The 17,202-nt window shown below is 59.4% G+C and overlaps 2 protein-coding genes across 10 annotated transcripts in view; one reads left to right on the top strand and one right to left on the bottom strand.

Annotated features, from left to right (window-relative positions):
* The first annotated feature begins 178 nt into the window (after window positions 1-178).
* Window positions 179-12,115, top strand: KCNC3 (potassium voltage-gated channel subfamily C member 3). 5 transcript variants are annotated; one of them, XR_011248859.1, is made up of 6 exons: window positions 179-1,142; window positions 5,172-6,279; window positions 7,390-7,581; window positions 7,854-7,950; window positions 10,574-10,633; window positions 11,692-12,115. XR_011248859.1 is itself a non-coding variant. In XM_069551323.1 (5 exons), exons 1-4 carry the CDS (start codon window positions 255-257, stop codon window positions 7,925-7,927), a joined length of 2,292 nt encoding a protein of 763 aa, XP_069407424.1. In that variant the 5' UTR covers window positions 179-254; the 3' UTR covers window positions 7,928-7,950; window positions 10,574-10,944. The 5 variants fall into 5 exon arrangements, 3 of the variants coding, with proteins under 3 accessions (XP_069407424.1, XP_069407427.1, XP_069407425.1); XR_011248858.1 differs by having other exon boundaries at window positions 7,824-7,950; XM_069551323.1 differs by lacking the exon at window positions 11,692-12,115 and having other exon boundaries at window positions 7,824-7,950; window positions 10,574-10,944.
* A 3,663-nt stretch (window positions 12,116-15,778) lies between these two features.
* The window catches only part of MYH14 (myosin heavy chain 14), a 78,368-nt gene continuing 76,944 nt past the window's right edge, over window positions 15,779-17,202 (bottom strand). For all 5 annotated transcript variants that reach the window (XM_069551314.1, XM_069551312.1, XM_069551313.1 and 2 more), the window contains 2 exons: window positions 16,738-16,910; window positions 15,779-16,550 (listed from right to left, as the gene is read on the bottom strand). In XM_069551314.1, the coding sequence (XP_069407415.1) occupies window positions 16,391-16,550; window positions 16,738-16,910 (333 nt within the window). In that variant the 3' untranslated portion in view covers window positions 15,779-16,390. The remainder of the gene's footprint in view (window positions 16,551-16,737; window positions 16,911-17,202) is intronic.

The raw sequence follows: 17,202 nt of genomic DNA, 5'->3' as shown, positions 1-17,202 counted from the left end.
CCCCTTATCTCAGAAAGACCCAATCGGTGTGTCGCATGTGCGGCCCCGCCCCATCCAGCTAGGCAGTGTTGGAGTCTGGGTCCTTTCCCCAGTTTCAGCCCCGCCCCCATCCCTTCCAAGCCCAATCCATTCAGTTCCTCCGTCCCTTCGGCCCCGCCCCTTTCCTCCATCACCTCCTCTCACCCAGTCACATCTGTCTCTCCCCGTGGCTCCGCCCCCATAAAGCCCCGCCCCGCCGCTCCGCCCCCCATCCAATGCTGAGCTCAGTCTGCGTCTCGTCCTTCCGCGGGCGCCAGGGGGCTAGCAAACAGCAGCCGGCGCCGCCGCCGCAGCTGTCCGAGTCCCCGCCACCGCTACCCTCGCCGCAACCGCCACTGCCGCTGCTGCAGCAGCAGCAATCTGCGCAGCCCGGTCCCGCCGCGTCCCCGGCGGGCCCCCCGGCACCCCGCGGGCCCGGGGGCAGGCGCGCCGAGCCATGCCCCGGGCTGCCGGCGGCGGCCATGGGGCGGCACGGCGGCGGCGGTGGCGACAGTGGCAAGATCGTGATCAACGTGGGCGGCGTGCGCCATGAGACGTACCGCTCGACGCTGCGCACCCTGCCGGGGACGCGGCTGGCCGGCCTGACAGAGCCCGAGGCGGCGGCGCGTTTCGACTACGACCCGGGCGCCGATGAGTTCTTCTTTGACCGGCATCCGGGTGTCTTCGCCTACGTGCTCAACTACTACCGGACCGGCAAGCTGCACTGCCCGGCCGACGTGTGCGGGCCGCTCTTCGAGGAGGAGCTCGGCTTTTGGGGCATCGACGAGACCGACGTGGAGGCCTGCTGCTGGATGACCTACCGGCAGCACCGGGACGCCGAGGAAGCGCTCGACTCCTTCGAAGCACCCGACCCTTCGGGCGCCGCCAACGCTGCCAACGCCGCGGGCGCCCACGACGCGGGTCTGGACGACGAGGCGGGCGCGGGCGGCGGCGGCCTGGACGGCGCCGGCGGCGAGCTCAAGCGCCTCTGCTTCCAGGACGCGGGCGGCGGTGCCGGGGGCCCGCCAGGGGGCGCGGGCGGCGCGGGCGGCACGTGGTGGCGCCGCTGGCAGCCCCGGGTGTGGGCGCTCTTCGAGGACCCCTACTCGTCGCGGGCCGCCAGGGTGAGCGCTCTCTCAGAGCCCCCATCCCCCTCCCCTCTCCTGGAGCTCCCAGACCCTCAGGGAGCTCCCCATCCTCGCCCTCAGCCCCTGGCCCCTCTCAGATACTCCTGGTCTCTCAGCCTCCCAATTTCTTAGAAGCCTCTTACCCCATTCCTGGGTCTCCCGTACCCCTCTGAACACACCCCTCTCTCTTGGCCATCCCCAGATCCTCAGAAGATGTTTCTCCAACCTTCAGAGCCCTCCAGACCCCTTTCAACCCCACCTTGCTTCTCTAGTCCATCCTAGACCCTTAGAAACTTCTCCGATGGGCCAATATCCTAAACAACCTACCTGAACAGCTCCACCCCCGCCTTTCCTGGACCCCGCTAGAGAGCTTTCAAAAGACCTTTCCTCAACCCTCAGTCTTCCCAGCCTCTTGTCACCTCACCTCTCTGGGCACCTTTCAGACACTCAGCGGACTCTCCCCCAGCCTTCGGTTTCTTGGACCTCCTTAAATCCTCAGAAGACATCGCTTCTTCACCCTCAAAGTGTCCCAGGGCTTATGAACACTGTCTCCATCCTCTACAGACCCCATGAAGCCTGCTCTTCAGTTCCCCAACCTTCAGTCCTGCAGGCTCTCGCAGCACTTCTCTCATTCTCCCTCTGCCCGTCTCCAAATCCCCGCCCTTTTTCCAAGTTTGCGTCTGCTGGTTATCTTTGAACCCTCCTGCTTCTTCTGCCCTTTAAGTCTCAGGATAGTTCCCACCCCACTCTCAGAGTCCCCAGACCCCTCTGAACCTCCAAACCACTTGTTCCTGCTAGGACACTCCCCCCTCACCCTCGCTGCAACCGTGAGTCTTGGGGCATCTTCTCTCCTGGAACCCTGCTGCCACCTCTGTGTTTCACATCCCTTCTCACATCCTTCACACCGACTCCTCTCCTGAGGGTTTCTCAGTACAGCTCCAGACTTCCCCCAAGGCTTTCACACTCCTCCTCAACGTTTCCAGAAGAGTCCGAGCCCCCAGAATGTCTTTCGTCTTCAGAACTTCCCATATGCCCTCTAGAATCGCTTCTGCCTCATCCACAGATTCTCCCAGCTTCTCCGTTCCATTGTTTAAACTGCACAGCCCACTCTCTGTCTCTGGGACACCCCCACCCCCAGCCCCATCCCCAGCCTCCCAGTCTTTTTCCTAGTCAGTAAATGACTTTCCTTCCTGCTCCAGAACTTTTACCTAACCTCAGTCCTTAGGGCCCTCAAGTTTTTCAGACCCAAAGCTTCCTTCTCAAAATAGCTCCCAGTTTTTTCTTGGTTTCTTTCCGCCTGTCCCCTCATCCCCAGCTCCAATCCCTCCTCGCTTCATTCTCAGCAACTTCTGCCCCCCACTACCCAGTCTGAAGCCTAGAACTGGGCTCCTCAGCCCTTCCTGATCCCCCTCCCTCCAAAGTAAACCAAAGAGCCCACACTCCAGCCTTATCCTCTATGCCGCCTTATCGCCCTCAAAATTCTAGACTTCCCCCAAAGATCCCGTCATCTCCCCGCTAAAAAACTTTCCTCAAAAATCTGTAACTTCTTTGGCTAAATAGCTACCCTCCCCCCTAGATCTCACTTGAACCTCTTCCTCCTCCTAACCTCCTCCCTGTGTTGATGGAGAGAGGACAGTTCAAGATAGGGGCAATTAGAGAAAGGAGGGGAAGAGGAAGAGACTCCAGCCCCCCTCCTAGCCTCCTGGGGACCCAAACACCCGGAGGAGCCGTCCGGCACCCTCCCCCCACCGTGCCGCGTCCTGGGCCGGGAAGGACGCGGAGCCGCAGTGCCGCATTCGCGCCGGGGGAGGGAGTAAGAGGGAGGGGGGGCCCGGAGACACCGCATAAAGTTTGGTCCCCGGGAAGCGCTGAGTTGGCAGGATTTGGGTTTGGGGTGGGGGGAAGTGGGGGAGAGGAGGTGCGGAAGGGACGTGGCCCTAGATGTCCCCTCAGGCCTCTGAGAGTCACCCTTCCTCCGTGGCCTAGGGCGCCCTTCCCTCTTGTGACCCCATTGAAGGGTCCTGAGGTGAAGCTAGGGGTTCAGGACAGCTCCGGAGGACATTTATTTACTTTATAGCTGTGTTTTGAGTGTCCATGTAGTTTCAAGCACTTTCTAGCCTTCAAGTGAAAGTTTGAGTCGATAGCTGAAGCCAGAGCAAAGTGGAGGGTCCGGTTTCCTCCCCACTCGCTCCCCTCTCCGTAGTCTCCCCTTTCCTTCTTACAGGGACTCCATGCCCTCCTACCCCTTCTACTTTTGAAGCATCTTGGGACAAGGGGGCAAACCAATCCTGACGCTGTCCAGCTGCGCACTGCGGCGGGTGCCCACCTTTCCTTTCTGTGTCCTGGGAGGGAAGGAGTTACTCAAGCTCCTGGCCTGTGGCCTCCCTCTGTGAAGCGGCACCGCGGCTGCGCACCTCCTGCTCCGCTCTGGCCCGGTAGGGGTTAAGACTGCTCCCAGGCCCTGCGGCTGCGCACTGCGGCGGGGGAGCTGTCCGTGGTGCTGGCCACCGCGCGCCCCGCCCCCTGGCCCGGCCGGCCCGCCCCCACTGCGGTGCCGCAGCCTGCGCGGTGCGCCGGGTTTGGAGTGGGGTGCAGGGGGGCGGCACCGGGCATGCGCTCTGTGCCGGCCTCTGGCCTGTTAAACCACTGCGGAGAAACGAAGAGGGGGGTGGGGCAGAGGGCCAGCACTGACCCTCCCTCCCCACAGGCTACCCCAAGGTCTAAAGTCATTTCTGCAGCCTAACATTGGTTCTCTCTTCTCTGCAGCCCCGTCTCTCTCTCCTCTACTCATCTGATTAAAGCTCCCTCTGCCTCAACGCCCATCCCCTTCTCTCAGGACTAACCCTTCTGCTTTGACCTCCCTTCTACATATTTGATAAAGCCAACTACAATTCCTAGAGGCCTTCAAGATCTTGACCCTGCCTTCAGTCCTCAAGGCCTTCATCAAAACCGACACCATTGTGTGTTCAGGACATAGATCCTTCCCCATCTTGAAATGATTCAGGCACCCCATACCTCTGAACCTCTGACCAGTCCCCTCGCCTCTCCTTGGACCTAGCCCTGCCCTCTCCCCTTTTTCTATGCCCAAGCCCCAGACATTCCCTTCGTTTCCAGAGCCTTAAACCCCACCCCTATCATCTTCCCTCTTTTTCAGTCTTGACCCTTCACTTCTTTCTTTCTTCAGAGCCCTGACACTGCTCCTTTCCTCTGTGGGTCCACCCCTTTGCTGTTTTCTCTGGGTGAGGGTCTCACCCAGCCTTCTCTGTTTTCTTGGACTCCGTCATTAGCATCATGGTCCTTAAACATTGGCACCTGAGGTCTCAACCTTGGCCCCCCCTTTAACTGATGCCCCTATACCCTAACAAAAGCTCAAGCACTGGTTTTGGAGCCAAATCCTTTGTATATTCATCTAATGTAATCCTTACAATAATCCTTAAAAATAAAACACCAAAACTTGAGGTTCAGAAGGCTTAATCTCCTTGCCCAATTAGGCAAAGAAAAAGCTGAATTCACACCTAGGCTTTCCTACTCTTAACCACCTCCTGGTTCTGCCTCCCCACCCACCTTCTCCCCTTCCCCTTCCCCTTCCCCCCAGCTCCAAGCCAAGCCCCAAAGCTTCTGAGACACAGGATGCATGATTTTAGTCTCCCTTCCCCCACCCCCCAGCAGAATCACTGGACCCTGCCAGGGACCCCTGAGATATGACACAGGGAACAGGAGGGGGGGGGGTGGTCTAGGAGACAGCACAGAGCCAGAAATTGCTGTTTCCAGGAAAGAAGTGGACCATCTGCTGCTGCGGCTGGGGCCAGCTCCTCTCCGGAGCTGGGGGAGAGCTGCCTCTGATCCTTTTGCAAGCTTTAGAGAGAACAGGATGCAAGAAGCGATGGACGCATTGGGGCTGGGAAACCCGGATTCCCCTGGAGTTTGGGTCTGAGAAAGGGGCCATCGGGAGGGTCTTGGGTAGATGGCTGGTTGACCAGATGCCTGGGTCACCTTTTGCCCTTTTTCTCCCACCCTGCCCTACAGTATGTGGCCTTCGCCTCCCTTTTCTTCATCCTCATCTCCATCACCACCTTCTGCCTGGAGACCCACGAGGGCTTCATCCACATCAGTAACAAGACAGTGACGCAAGCCTCCCCGATCCCTGGGGCTCCGCCGGAGAATGTCACCAATGTGGAGGTGGAGACGGAGCCCTTCCTGACCTATGTGGAGGGCGTGTGCGTGGTCTGGTTCACCTTTGAGTTTCTCATGCGCATCACCTTCTGCCCAGACAAGGTGGAATTTCTCAAGAGCAGCCTCAACATCATTGACTGTGTGGCCATCCTGCCCTTCTATCTGGAGGTGGGGCTCTCAGGCCTCAGCTCCAAGGCCGCCAAAGATGTGCTGGGCTTCCTGCGGGTCGTCCGCTTCGTCCGGATCCTGCGGATCTTCAAGCTCACGCGGCACTTCGTGGGGCTGCGCGTGCTCGGCCACACGCTCCGCGCCAGCACCAACGAGTTCCTGCTGCTCATCATTTTCCTGGCCCTGGGTGTGCTCATTTTCGCCACCATGATCTACTATGCCGAGCGCATTGGCGCCGACCCCAATGACATCCTGGGTTCCAACCACACCTACTTCAAGAATATCCCCATCGGCTTCTGGTGGGCCGTGGTCACCATGACAACCCTGGGCTACGGAGACATGTACCCCAAGACGTGGTCGGGGATGCTGGTCGGGGCGCTGTGTGCCCTGGCCGGGGTGCTCACCATCGCCATGCCGGTGCCCGTCATTGTGAACAACTTTGGCATGTACTATTCGCTGGCCATGGCCAAACAGAAGCTGCCCAAGAAGAAGAACAAACACATTCCCCGGCCCCCGCAGCCTGGCTCGCCCAACTATTGCAAGCCCGACCCGCCCCCACCACCCCCCCTCCCTCCTCACCATGGCAGCGGCGGCATCAGCCCCCCACCCCCCATCACCCCGCCCTCCATGGGGGTGACTGTGGCCGGGGCTTACCCGCCGGGCCCCCACACGCACCCCGGGCTGCTCAGGGGGGGAGCGGGGGGGCTCGGAATCATGGGGCTGCCTCCTCTGCCAGCCCCTGGGGAGCCCTGCCCGTTGGCTCAGGAGGAAGTGGTTGAGATCAACCGGGCAGGTGAGACGGGGTCACCAGGGATGGAGGGAGGCGGAGTGGGCAGGCAGAGGTGGAGTGGTGCTGAGGGGGGCAGGAGGTATGTGCTGAGGCTCAGAGGTGGTCAGCAACAGACACGGGAAAGAGGAAAGGGAACAGCAGGTGCTGAGGCCAGAGAAGCAGGGAAGCAAGCAGTGATGGAGAACAGGTTTCATGTGAAAGAGTTTTAGGGAGAGACAGACCTACAGCCAAGGTATTCAGGGGGTCTGGGGGGAGGGCAGAGTGATCAGCCATATGGTAAGAGGGACTCAGAGAAAAGGGGGGTGGGGTTCAGAGATACATGGGGAGAGAGTTTCACGTGGGAATCGAGGGCCAGAGACAGGCCAGGGGCAGCTGCAGCTTATGTGATGAAGGAAATGAGAGGAAAGTTGACTGAGCCTGTGTGTCCCTCCCCCCAGGGGAGTCTGTATCTCAGAAGCGATTGGGGCGTCTGTCCAGGGGGAGGGGGAGGCTTGGGGGCCCCCACCCCCATGCCTTAAATAGGTCAAGAAAGGGAGCTGGGCCGCCCGGCCCCCCATCTTGCTCCCTCAGCCGCTGACCCAGTTTCACACCAATTAAAAATAGCTGGAGTCAGAGCCTAGGGGACCCCCACCTCCCCCTCCCTCATCTGTCACCTTCCCAACGCCTCCCCACTGTGCCCTTGCCAGCGTCCAACAACCCTCCCTAGACAACCACCTCCCAGCCTCCTCATCCTTCCCAACCACCCTTCCAAACCTATCCCACAGCACACACCCAACCACAGCTGAACCCCATTTGGTCCATTTCAACCACGCAGCCCACCAGTACCCAGCTCACTTCCCAGCCACCTCTTCTGTTCCTGTCCCTCCAAACACCCAACGCCCTGGTCTGGCACTGCCCTCTCGACACCCGGTGCCTGGCCTGACTCCACTTCCTGGCTTTCGACAACCTTCCCTGCTGTCCTCCCCAAGACTCAACACCCTCCTGGCCATGACCCCGCTTCCCAAACCTGCCAGCCACACCCCCCTGACCCCCTGCACCTCTGGCACCCTCTCCTCCACGAGTTCCCACACCTCACTGTTGCCTTTGTGTCTCTGTCTGCCCCTCTGAACACAGATCCCCGCCCCAACGGGGACCCTGCAGCTGCTGCGCTTGCACATGAGGACTGCCCAGCCATTGACCAACCCGCCATGTCCCCGGAAGACAAGAGTCCCATCACCCCTGGGAGCCGGGGCCGCTACGGCCGGGACCGAGCCTGCTTCCTCCTCACCGACTACGCCCCATCCCCTGATGGCTCCATCCGGAAAGGTGAGGTGCCCTCCACTGGCCCCTGCCCCGGGACCCTCCCTCTCTGCCCTCCCCTAGGGGAGGGCAGAGAGGGAGATGGGGGAGGAGGTGCTGGACTTCCCTTCCCCCACCTCCTGGCCCCAATTCCCTCCCTCTCAGACCCCTTCCCCCGAATTTCCTCACCACTGACCCTTCACCTGTCTTTATTGCATCTCCATTTCCCCCCCCACCCCGACCCTCTGGCCTCTTCCCCCACCCCCCAGCCACCGGTGCTCCCCCACTGCCCCCCCCAGACTGGCGTAAGCCAGGCCCCCCAAGCTTCTTGCCCGACCTCAACGCCAACGCTGCGGCCTGGATATCCCCCTAGTGGACGAACCCCCTCCCCCCGGGGTAAGTAGCCCCCACCCCTGTGAACCCCTTCCCTCCTGACTAACCCATCTGAGAACATGCAGCCCCCACTGACCGAGACTCCCACCCCCTCACTGTGAACAGCTCCATCCAATTAACTTCCAGCCCCGACACTGACCCCACACCCATCTACCCAGGACTTGCCCTGCCTCTCACTAACCGCTAGAACTCACCCCACCCTCCCCACCTCAACGGCCTCACGACTGACCTCCATCCTCACCCCCATCCACATCTCTCCCCCTGCCTCCCCCCCGCTTGGTTTTGCTTTTGTTTGTTTAATCAAGAAAAGGAGGGCACACACCCAGGATGTTCTTCTGAGTACAGGATGAGGTGAGAAAGACTCAGCCACTTATGCGGTCACCTGTGGCTTGGCCAGCACTTACCAAGCACCCACATACATGCTTCTGGTGCTAAGCAGAGGGAGTCAACGGGGAGCATATCAACCCCGCCCCCTACCCCCAGTTTGGTGGGAGAGGCAGACGCAGACCCAGACCTGAGGCAGGAGAGCAGGCTGAGCTGAGGAGCCCTGCCCTGGGATCTGGGAAGGAGCAGGTCGGACATGAGTGTGAGCAAGCTCTGGGAGTTGGTGATGGAAAGGGAGGCCTGGCGTGCTGCAGTCCGTGGGGTCGCAAAGAGTCGGACACGACTGAGCGACCGAACTGAACTGAGGTCCACTCTGGGACTTCACGAGGAGGCACTAGAGTGGGGAGACTGCAGGTCGGGAGGCCGAGGTGGAGGCTGGGATGAGGGTCCCGGGGGAGAGGACAAAGCCTGAGCCAGGGTCAGAGCTACAGGGATGGGGAAGAAGAAAGGCAGAGGAACAGGGCCAGGACTGGACAGTGGGGAGGTCAGAGAGAGAGTGAGGGGACAGTAGGTGAATTATTCCGCAAACATAACCACGCACTTTCCATATGCCATATATTCTGTAATCCTCACAACAACCCCAGCTAACCCCTAACTTCATTCATTCATTCAGCAAGTAATGATTGAGGGTGGAGTTCCAGGCACTGGAGATTTGGCAGGGCACAAAGCACACATCTCCCATCACAGAGCTGATACTCTAGAGCCCTGTGGCAACTATAGCCAAGGGCCAAACCTGTCCGCCAGTTGCTTTGTAAATAAAGCTTTATTGGAACACGGCCACTGTGTACAACAGCAGAGTGAAATAGTTTCAACAGAGATGGTAGGCCCACAGAGCCCTGGAAATATCGACCATCTGGCCCTTTACAGGGAAAGTTCTCCACCCCATGAGTGGGGGAAACAGGAAACAAGATAATTACTCTAACGAGGTCAGATAAAGGTTGAAGGTCTTTCTGAGAAGGCGACCTAAAACTTGAAGCTCAAAACGGACCAGCGAGCAGAAGAAAGAGCAAGCTCAAAGGCCCTGAGGTGCTGAGGTGGGATGCCCCTGGTTTGTTAAAGGAATAGCAAGGAGGAAAGTGTGGCTGGAGTTGAATGGCCAAGAGGAGAGGGGAGGAGCCTGGGGGGAAGTGTTTTTGGCCATGGTGAGAGGCTGGATTTGATCTTAAAAGTGTTGAGAAGCCACCTGAAGGCACCTGGTCCATCACTTATTCATTCAACAAACACCTATGGAGTCTTCCTTCCAAATGCAGAGATACAGCTTAAAGAATCCCTAGCCACAGCCTAAGGAGATGGCAGAGCAGGACTCGGAGCCTCCAAGGAGAACCGCATCCAAAGCCCCTTGTTTCACAAAAGCTCAGAGAGGGCCGTGGTCAACCCCCAGCCACAGAGCAGATGCAGGACAGGAAGCAGGCTTCTGGGCTCCTAGTCCAGAGGGGACTGTCCGGCTCTTCTTGTTCCGTTCCTGGACCTCTCCTATTGCAACCCTCCCCCCACTCCCCCATCATCCTCCACTGTCATCTCATTACCAACCCCCACCTCCCTGTTCCCATCTCAGCCCACCCCCCGCTTGCACCCAGCCCTGTTGCCTACTCCCTTTGTTCCCCCACCCCCAGGTCTGGATGGCCCCTATGAAATTGAGGGGTGGGGCAGGAGGACTTGGGAATGTGGGTAAGGGAGGAGTGGAGGGACCAGTGGGGGTTGGGGGGGAGGTCTCTGCTTCTTTTGCCTCTGATGCCAAAATCCATTCATTGAACTCAAATAATGGCTGGAGCTGATGGGGCTGGCTGAACTTCCTCCCCCAAGGTCCTGGATCCCTACCCCTTCCACACGCCTGCCTTCCTCTTTTAACTTCTCCCTCACCCTCCACTGTTCCCTAGCCCTCCTTCTTTCAAGGCCCTTCCTCCTGACCTGCTCCCCACCCACCCCATCAGCCCCCTTGTCTGTCTTCCCTCAGGTGCTGCTGGGTCCAGCACCTGACCCGCATCCCCTCCCTCCTCCCCAGTATTCCCCCTCCTCTCTCCCTTCACCCTCCCCCACCCCACCCCCCCAAGCCACCCCGGAAGCTCCTTCCATATTTGATGTCTCTGGCCGCCCCCCATTTCACTGCTCCCCTCCCGCGGAAAACACCAGAGAGGAGGAAGAGATCCCGGCGTTTCTCCGGCCCCCCAACAGTGAGGCTGTGTTGGGGGGTTCTCCCTGGCCACCCTCCCCCCGCCGTGACTCTGTGTATTTCTGTCCCCAGCTCTTGTCACCGCCTGAGACCTCGTGAGACCCTCGATCCCCCCCTGCCCCTTTCCCCCAGGTTAGCAACTGGGAATGGCTGGGAGGGGGTGACTCCAAGATACTGGGCTTCCGACTACCCCCCAGGCCCTGTCTCCTGTCAAGATGCCCACGTCCAGAGTGACCCCTTGGCACCGGCTAGGAAAGCCCTAGAACAGCCCAGATACTGGCAGAACTCTCAAGACATTCCTAAGTTTTCAAGAAACCCCACACCTGCCCCTAAGCCCTTGAGTCTCGAGACACTATCAAGACCTTCCCATCAGAAGGTTCCCATCTGAAATCTTGAGCCTTTAAAGACAGCCCATTACAACCTTCGGCTGAGCCTTGCCGACATCAGACTGCTCTTGGAGCTGTCCTTCAGCACCACCCCGCCCCGGCCCCGCCCAGGGGGGCACTGCCGACTTGTGCTCCATTCAGCCCCTCACGGTCCACCCCTCCACGCCCCGTCCTCCTTTCTCCATCTAGGTTAGCCCCCTACCTCCTGCGGCCCCACCCATCCCCTCCCAAGCCCTCCCCACCAGCTGCTCGCCCACTGGCATTCCACCCAAGCTCCCTCCCCACGCCCGTGCTGCCCACCATCTGCCTCGCTGCCCTCCCCCCACCTTTTTGCCTCAGACGAGGGGGCCAACTGGGGGGACGGGGGTTGGGGGGCGGGCGGCGGTGGGGGCAGGGTGGGGGAGGCTCGGTGGGTGCCACCTTGCCTCCTAACCCTGAGTCTCTCCCCCCTCCCCATGTCTGCACCTTTCTCCTCGATACCAACTGACTGTCCGATTTGTTCACTTCTCTCTCTCTCGTCTCCTTGGTCCGCCTCTGTCCATCTACCCTTTTCTTGCCGTCTGTCGTCTTGTGTCCTGGTGTCCAACCCTCTTGTCTCCACGTCTCTCTCTTGCCTTCTGTGTCTCACATTCTCCCTCCACCTCTTCCTGTCTCTGTCCCCGTCTCTCTCTCCATCTCGTATCCCTTCTGTTTGTTTTTCTCCTGCTTCCCTCTGTCTTGGGGTCCCGCTGTCTGCTGGACCCTCCGCCTGCACCCGCATCTCCTCTCTTCCTCCTGTGTTTCTGCCCTTCCCCCCGCCCCCAGGTTACGAGAAATCCCGCAGCCTGAGCAGCATCGCGGGCCTGAGCGGGGTGTCCCTGCGCCTCGCCCCCCTTGCCACTCCCCCCGGCTCCCCCAGGGCCGCCCGCCGCGCTCCCCCAACCCTGCCCTCCATCCTCTAGCGCTCCCCTCCCCCCCGTGGGGGGACTCGGGGGTGACAGGGAAGAAGGTCAAAGGAGCTGGGGGTGGGGGGTGGGGGCAAGGGTTTTTTTTACAAAAAAAAAAAACAAAAACAAAAAGTCATTAATAATATGCAACGGAGACGACGACGCCAGCAGACACCCCCGGGCCCCTCACCCCGACCTGGGCCCCCAGGATGGAGGGGGAGGAGCCAAAACCCATCCCCCCAACTCTGCCCCTCCTTAAAAAAAAGCCTTCTCAGGTCTCCAGAGCCATAGACCCCTCCCCATCAACTCGTGTAAATACGTCCAAATTATGCCAATCACATTTTGGGGCGCCTCCCCCGAACTCTGCATGCCTCCTCCAACCTGGACCCCCGCCCTCTCCAACTCCACCTCAGCAATAAGCCGCGGGGGGCTGCATGCCGCGAGCAAGGGAAGGGACTTTCTGGGAAGTGGGTGGGGACCTTCAAGGGGGTCGGGCTGGCCTTTAAGCCACACCACAGGAGGGTCTCCTAGCCTCCTACCCTTCACCCCAGGAGGGCAACCCATCATGCACTGATTTTTTTAAAAATTAGCAGCAGTGTGGGGGAAGGAGGAACAGTCACCCAAGCCAAAAACGGGAACTGAGCTCAGATGGTAGAAGCGGAGGCATGAAGGGGGGCGGGGCGGGGAGGGCCTGCGGACAGCTGCTCCCTCAGCCTTTAGGAGCATCCCGCTGGTGAATTTCACTCTTTTCATCCGCCTCTCCTACTCCCCCCGCACCCCCCCCCCCCCCCCCCCCCAGGGATCTGCTCGCCTCTATTGCTGCATGGACTCAGACCTCCCATCCCGGTATTCCTGGGATGTTCTGGCCCTAGCACACAAAATTCCGCAACACCGGCCCCCGCCCCGCCGCCCCCCCCCCCCCGCCCTCCCCTAGATTCCCAGGACTTGAGACCTGCCCTCAGAATTCCTGAGGCTGATTCTGGCACGCATCTTCCAAATCCCAGCACGCTCCTGGGACTTAACCTCTCTGCACATAGATGCTACCTTCCCCCCAAGTCCCCCCTCCCCTCAGTCCTAACCCCTGGGCTGCATCCTAGCACCTCTCAAACCTCCAAGACTTGACCCAGCCCTTGAACTCACGTTAGGCCTTTGGGATGCTCCAACTTTTGCCGCACTCTGAACACTTCCTGGACACCCCTAAACCTGACATCAGACATTCAGCTCAGGTTCCCCTGACTCTAGAATTTTCAAGATAGGCTCAACCTGTCTGCAATTCCAGGGAACCAGATCTTTCCGGGGCACCCCCCTTCTTATGGATAACTCTGTCCCCTCCAAGAGCCCCTTTCTTTAAATGGTGTCCCAAAGGCACCCTCATAGACGCCAATGTTTCCCAGAGGGTCATATTTGCACCCCTGGCGATGTGCTGAGGTTTTAAGCGGTACAAGGACAAACACTTTGTCTTTCCTGGCATTTTGCATATAAGCCTGTAAGTCCAGATACTGCTGCTTGGCCCGGACACCGTTTATTTAGGTTAGAGGTGTTTACATTTAAAATGTAGAGGCTGTTCCTGAGTGGAGGAACGCTGGAATATCAGAAGCTTGGGAAACAATGACATATCCACCCGGGCTGGGATTCCAGCTAGCCCCTCCCCCGCGTTCCTCAACCCCCGACGCTCGCGGGTGGAAAATCATTTCTCACATCCCATCCTGGCTCAAGGATGCGCTACCTCCCCCAAGCCCAGAGACCACACCGGTCCCAGAGTCCTTAGGGGACTCCCCTTTTTGGAGTTGGGGGCCCACGGAATTAGCAACCTCCCTCCCTCTGCTCCCACCGGCCTCAGGAACACCCCCCACCCGCGGGTTGGGGGGACGTCACTGAGCACGATTCTAGATGCAACGATTCCTATGCAAGGGGCATTTTGAGTCCCCCCATTCTGCCCTCGGACCCTGAACCCTGGCGAACCAGGGGCGAGGGGTGGGGCGGGTTCTGGTGGGAGCGGGGTGGGGCGGGGTAAAGGGCTAGAGGCTTCAGACACCAGGGTATGGGGTTGAAGACTGATTATATTGCCAAAGGGTTCAACTTCTTAAAACCCCAGATACCCGTGACCCTCACGGAAGCCGAAAGGTGCGGGGAAAGGGGGTGAGGATTTTTCTAAAGGGTACAGACTTCTTCCCAACGCCTACCCCCACCCCCTCCGGCTCGCCAATCTGCCACACGTACCCAGCTTTTTAGTTCAGCTTTTGAAAATAACCACAATCATTACAAACCTCTACAAACGTTATTCTCCTTTCCCGTCCCCCAAGTCAACAGTGTGGGAGTCGGGGAGGGAGAGAGAGAGCTGAAGGGACAGCTTCCAAGTCCCGCGCCCCTTTCCCCCCGGCCGCCAGGGTGCCTGCAACTACACGCATGCGCTGCATGATGCGCTCCCCACACGCACGTCGCGCCCCTCCTGCGCTCCGGGAAGCACCGACACGGGGCAGGGGGCGGGGTGATTGGGGAGGAGTGGACGGCGGGGGTCTTTCTGAACACAGCGGCTCCTCCCCAACGCGCACACAGCAATAAGTTTCTCACTCAAAAGTGGGCGGGGCGGGCCTGGCCTGTCGTTGGGGTGGGGGGGAGTGGCAAGGGGGCGCTCTCAGGGATGGGGGAGGGTGTCCGGAGTCAGTCTGGGGAGGGGAGGTCTGCAAATCGTCCAACTCTGGTGCTAATGGCGGGTCTTCTCAACCCACCCCCAGGGCAGGGAGGGAGGGGTCGGCGTGGCCTCTCCCCCAAGCCTCCCCCACGCCCACCCTGGGTGCATGAACCGCCCGTTGCAGAAGCTGCCGCATGTCACCCCCTCTCCCCAAAGGAAAAGTGTCATGCCCCACCCTTCCCACCCACCCTGTCACTCCCCACCAAAATAAAAGTTTCCTTTTCATTTAAAAGTTTCATCCTCCTTGTCTGCAGAGAAGGTCTCCTGAAGGGGGCTTTGAGGGGAGACCTAAGAGTTGGGTCTTCAAGAGCAGGGGTCGGACTAAAATGGCAAGGGCATGCACTTTGAGGGTGCAGACATGCCCCGCATCGCTGGCTCTCACATTGTGATTTGGGAGGGAGCAAGTATCTACCTCAGTTTCCCTGATTGTAAAAATGGGGATCCATGAGATGGTTGGACGGCATCCCGGACTCAATGGACAGGAGTTTGAGTAAATTGCGGGAGTTGGTGATGGACAGGGAGGCCTGGCATGCTGCAGTCCATGGGGTTGCAAACAGTCTGATACGACTGAGCAACTGAATTGAGCTGACAGTCCTAATTGGAAAGTCATATGACCCAGGTCATGTGAGCTCATAGATGAAGGTTTCTAGTCTCCAGAAAAGGGATGGACCTGGGTTCCCAGTGTGGGCTCAGGGGTTACCCACTCTGAAGCCAGACTGGGTTCTATTTCTTAGTAGCTGTTTGTCCTTGGGCAAGTCTCTTAACCTCTCTGAGCTTGTTTCCACCACTCAGAAAGTAGAGGGGGTGCTCTATTCATTCAACCAATATAAAAAGGAGGGGGTGATCTAGTCATTCAGCAAATATAAAAAGGTTAACTATACCAGGCAGTGTTCTAGACACTGGAAAACAACGAAATCTCTACATCTAGGGGTTGAGACTAATGTCCCACATTTAGCACAGCTCAGTAAATAGCATTCAACAAACAGCTCAACAGTCACTACTGTCGTGGCTTTGCAAAGATTTGAGAGTCAGCTAGAGTGCAGCTCCCCCTCCTACCACTCGCTGACTGAGAGGCGTGAAAGCCAGGGACCCTGCAGCTCAGCCTCAGTTTTCCCATCTGTATAATGGAGGGGATACCTCGGAGGGAGGCCGGATGAGGAGGTCCCCGACACCGACCTGCTGAATTACAACCAACCGACTGCCCCCCAACGCATCACCGCCCCTTGCCCGTCCTGTCTCCCTACCCCTGGAGGAACACACATAGCCCTCAGGGTCCAGTCGGGGTTGGAGTTTATTTCTGCAACAGTTTGAAGGCTGGGAGGGTATGGGGCCTCCTCAAGCCCCCATGGGAAACTCCAGCTGAACTGTGATCACACAAGAGCAACGGGAGGGAACCTGAGGGTAGGGGGGATGTGTGAGGTCCCCTTATTCTGCCCTTCTGCAAAGGTCAAAGGCTGAGGGCCGCCTGGAGCTCAGGGTGCTGTTGCTCATAAGTTCTGGGGTCGGTGGCTAAGTGGAGAGACAGGGAGAGGGAAAGAGGGAGGGGGGGGAGGGGGAAGGGGCGTGGAGAGCCAAACTCCCTTCCCAACAAAGATCATTCATAACCGAAGGAAGGATTTGGAACTGGATGGGAACCCAGCTTGCCGCCCACACCCGAATTTCTCCCAAGTGAGATCGCCCCAGTCCGCGATCCCTGCTTGCCCACTCCTCTGTTTAGGGGTTCACGGGAAAGTCTCCCGGGACCCCCGGAGTGGGCTGGATAAGTGCTGTCATGCCGGAAGCCTGTACTTCCGAAATGCAAGAAGCCAGAGGGCGGTTCTCAGGACAGGCACCTGGCGGGGGTGGGCCAAGGAGCGAGGGCCCGGCGGCTGGGGGCAGGGTAGGGTCACTGCGGTGTGGCCGCAGCGGACCCTTCGGGCTCCGGGGGCGGCGGCCCCGACCCCGGCTCCGCCTCTTCCGCCGCCGCCTCCTCGTCGGACGCCACGCCCTCCTCCAGCCGGAAGACCTGGCGCACAGTGCGGGTGGTGAAGGTGAGGGGTCCGCGCCTGGAGGGGAAAGGAGGAGAGACCAGGAGGCAGTTACCGGAGGAGGGGAGAGAGAAAAGTGAAAGGCGGGAGGATAGGGTTAGGAGGATACGGAGAAATAGAATAAAATGGGGAGGGAGGCACAGAGCGAAGACGGGGGAGCTGGGGGTTCATGCAGAGAGGTTGCGCGTGCACCGGGTGGCCTTACCTGAGCCGGTTCCTGAGCGTGTTCAGCTCCCGGTTCATGGACTCGGAGGCCTCTGTGACATCCTCCAGCTCGTGCTGCAGTCTCCTGCGGACCGCCTGGGCCCGGGAAGCCTCCTCCTCAGCCTCCTCCAGCTGCCGCTTCAGCTGCTTCACTCGAAGGTTGCCCTTCTCCAGCTTTTGCGGGAGCCGGGGAGTCAGGTCATGTCTCTGGGTGCGGCTCTCACACAGAGCTCCCCACATCTCCATCCCTCCTCTATCCTGACTGTCACACGCCCTGCCTTCTGTTCACACTTTTGTTCTGCTCTCCTAGATCCTCTCACCAGCCTCCAGGTCAGGCTCAAACGCGAGACCACCCACCACTCGGCCGCAGAGGGGTCTCTCTGTGCTCGGATCTGACCCTGCCTCTGCCCTGCTCAAGGTCCTCCCATGGTTCTTCAGTGCCAGCACCTCCGCCTGGCGTTCCAGG

Source organism: Ovis canadensis, chromosome 14 (assembly GCF_042477335.2).
Source record: "Ovis canadensis isolate MfBH-ARS-UI-01 breed Bighorn chromosome 14, ARS-UI_OviCan_v2, whole genome shotgun sequence".
Taxonomy (NCBI): Eukaryota; Metazoa; Chordata; class Mammalia; order Artiodactyla; family Bovidae; genus Ovis; species Ovis canadensis.
The sequence above is the reverse complement of the archived record's forward strand: the minus strand, read 5'-3'. Positions and strand labels throughout refer to the sequence as shown.

Coding starts and splice junctions, on each gene's coding strand:
- KCNC3 (XM_069551323.1), top strand. CDS start 255: ATGCTGAGCTCAGTCTGCGTCTCGTCCTTCCGCGGGCGCCAGGGGGCT. Junction 6,280..7,389: donor GGTTGAGATCAACCGGGCAG/GTGAGACGGGGT, acceptor CTCTGAACACAG/ATCCCCGCCCCAACGGGGAC. Junction 7,582..7,823: donor TGATGGCTCCATCCGGAAAG/GTGAGGTGCCCT, acceptor CCCACCCCCCAG/CCACCGGTGCTCCCCCACTG.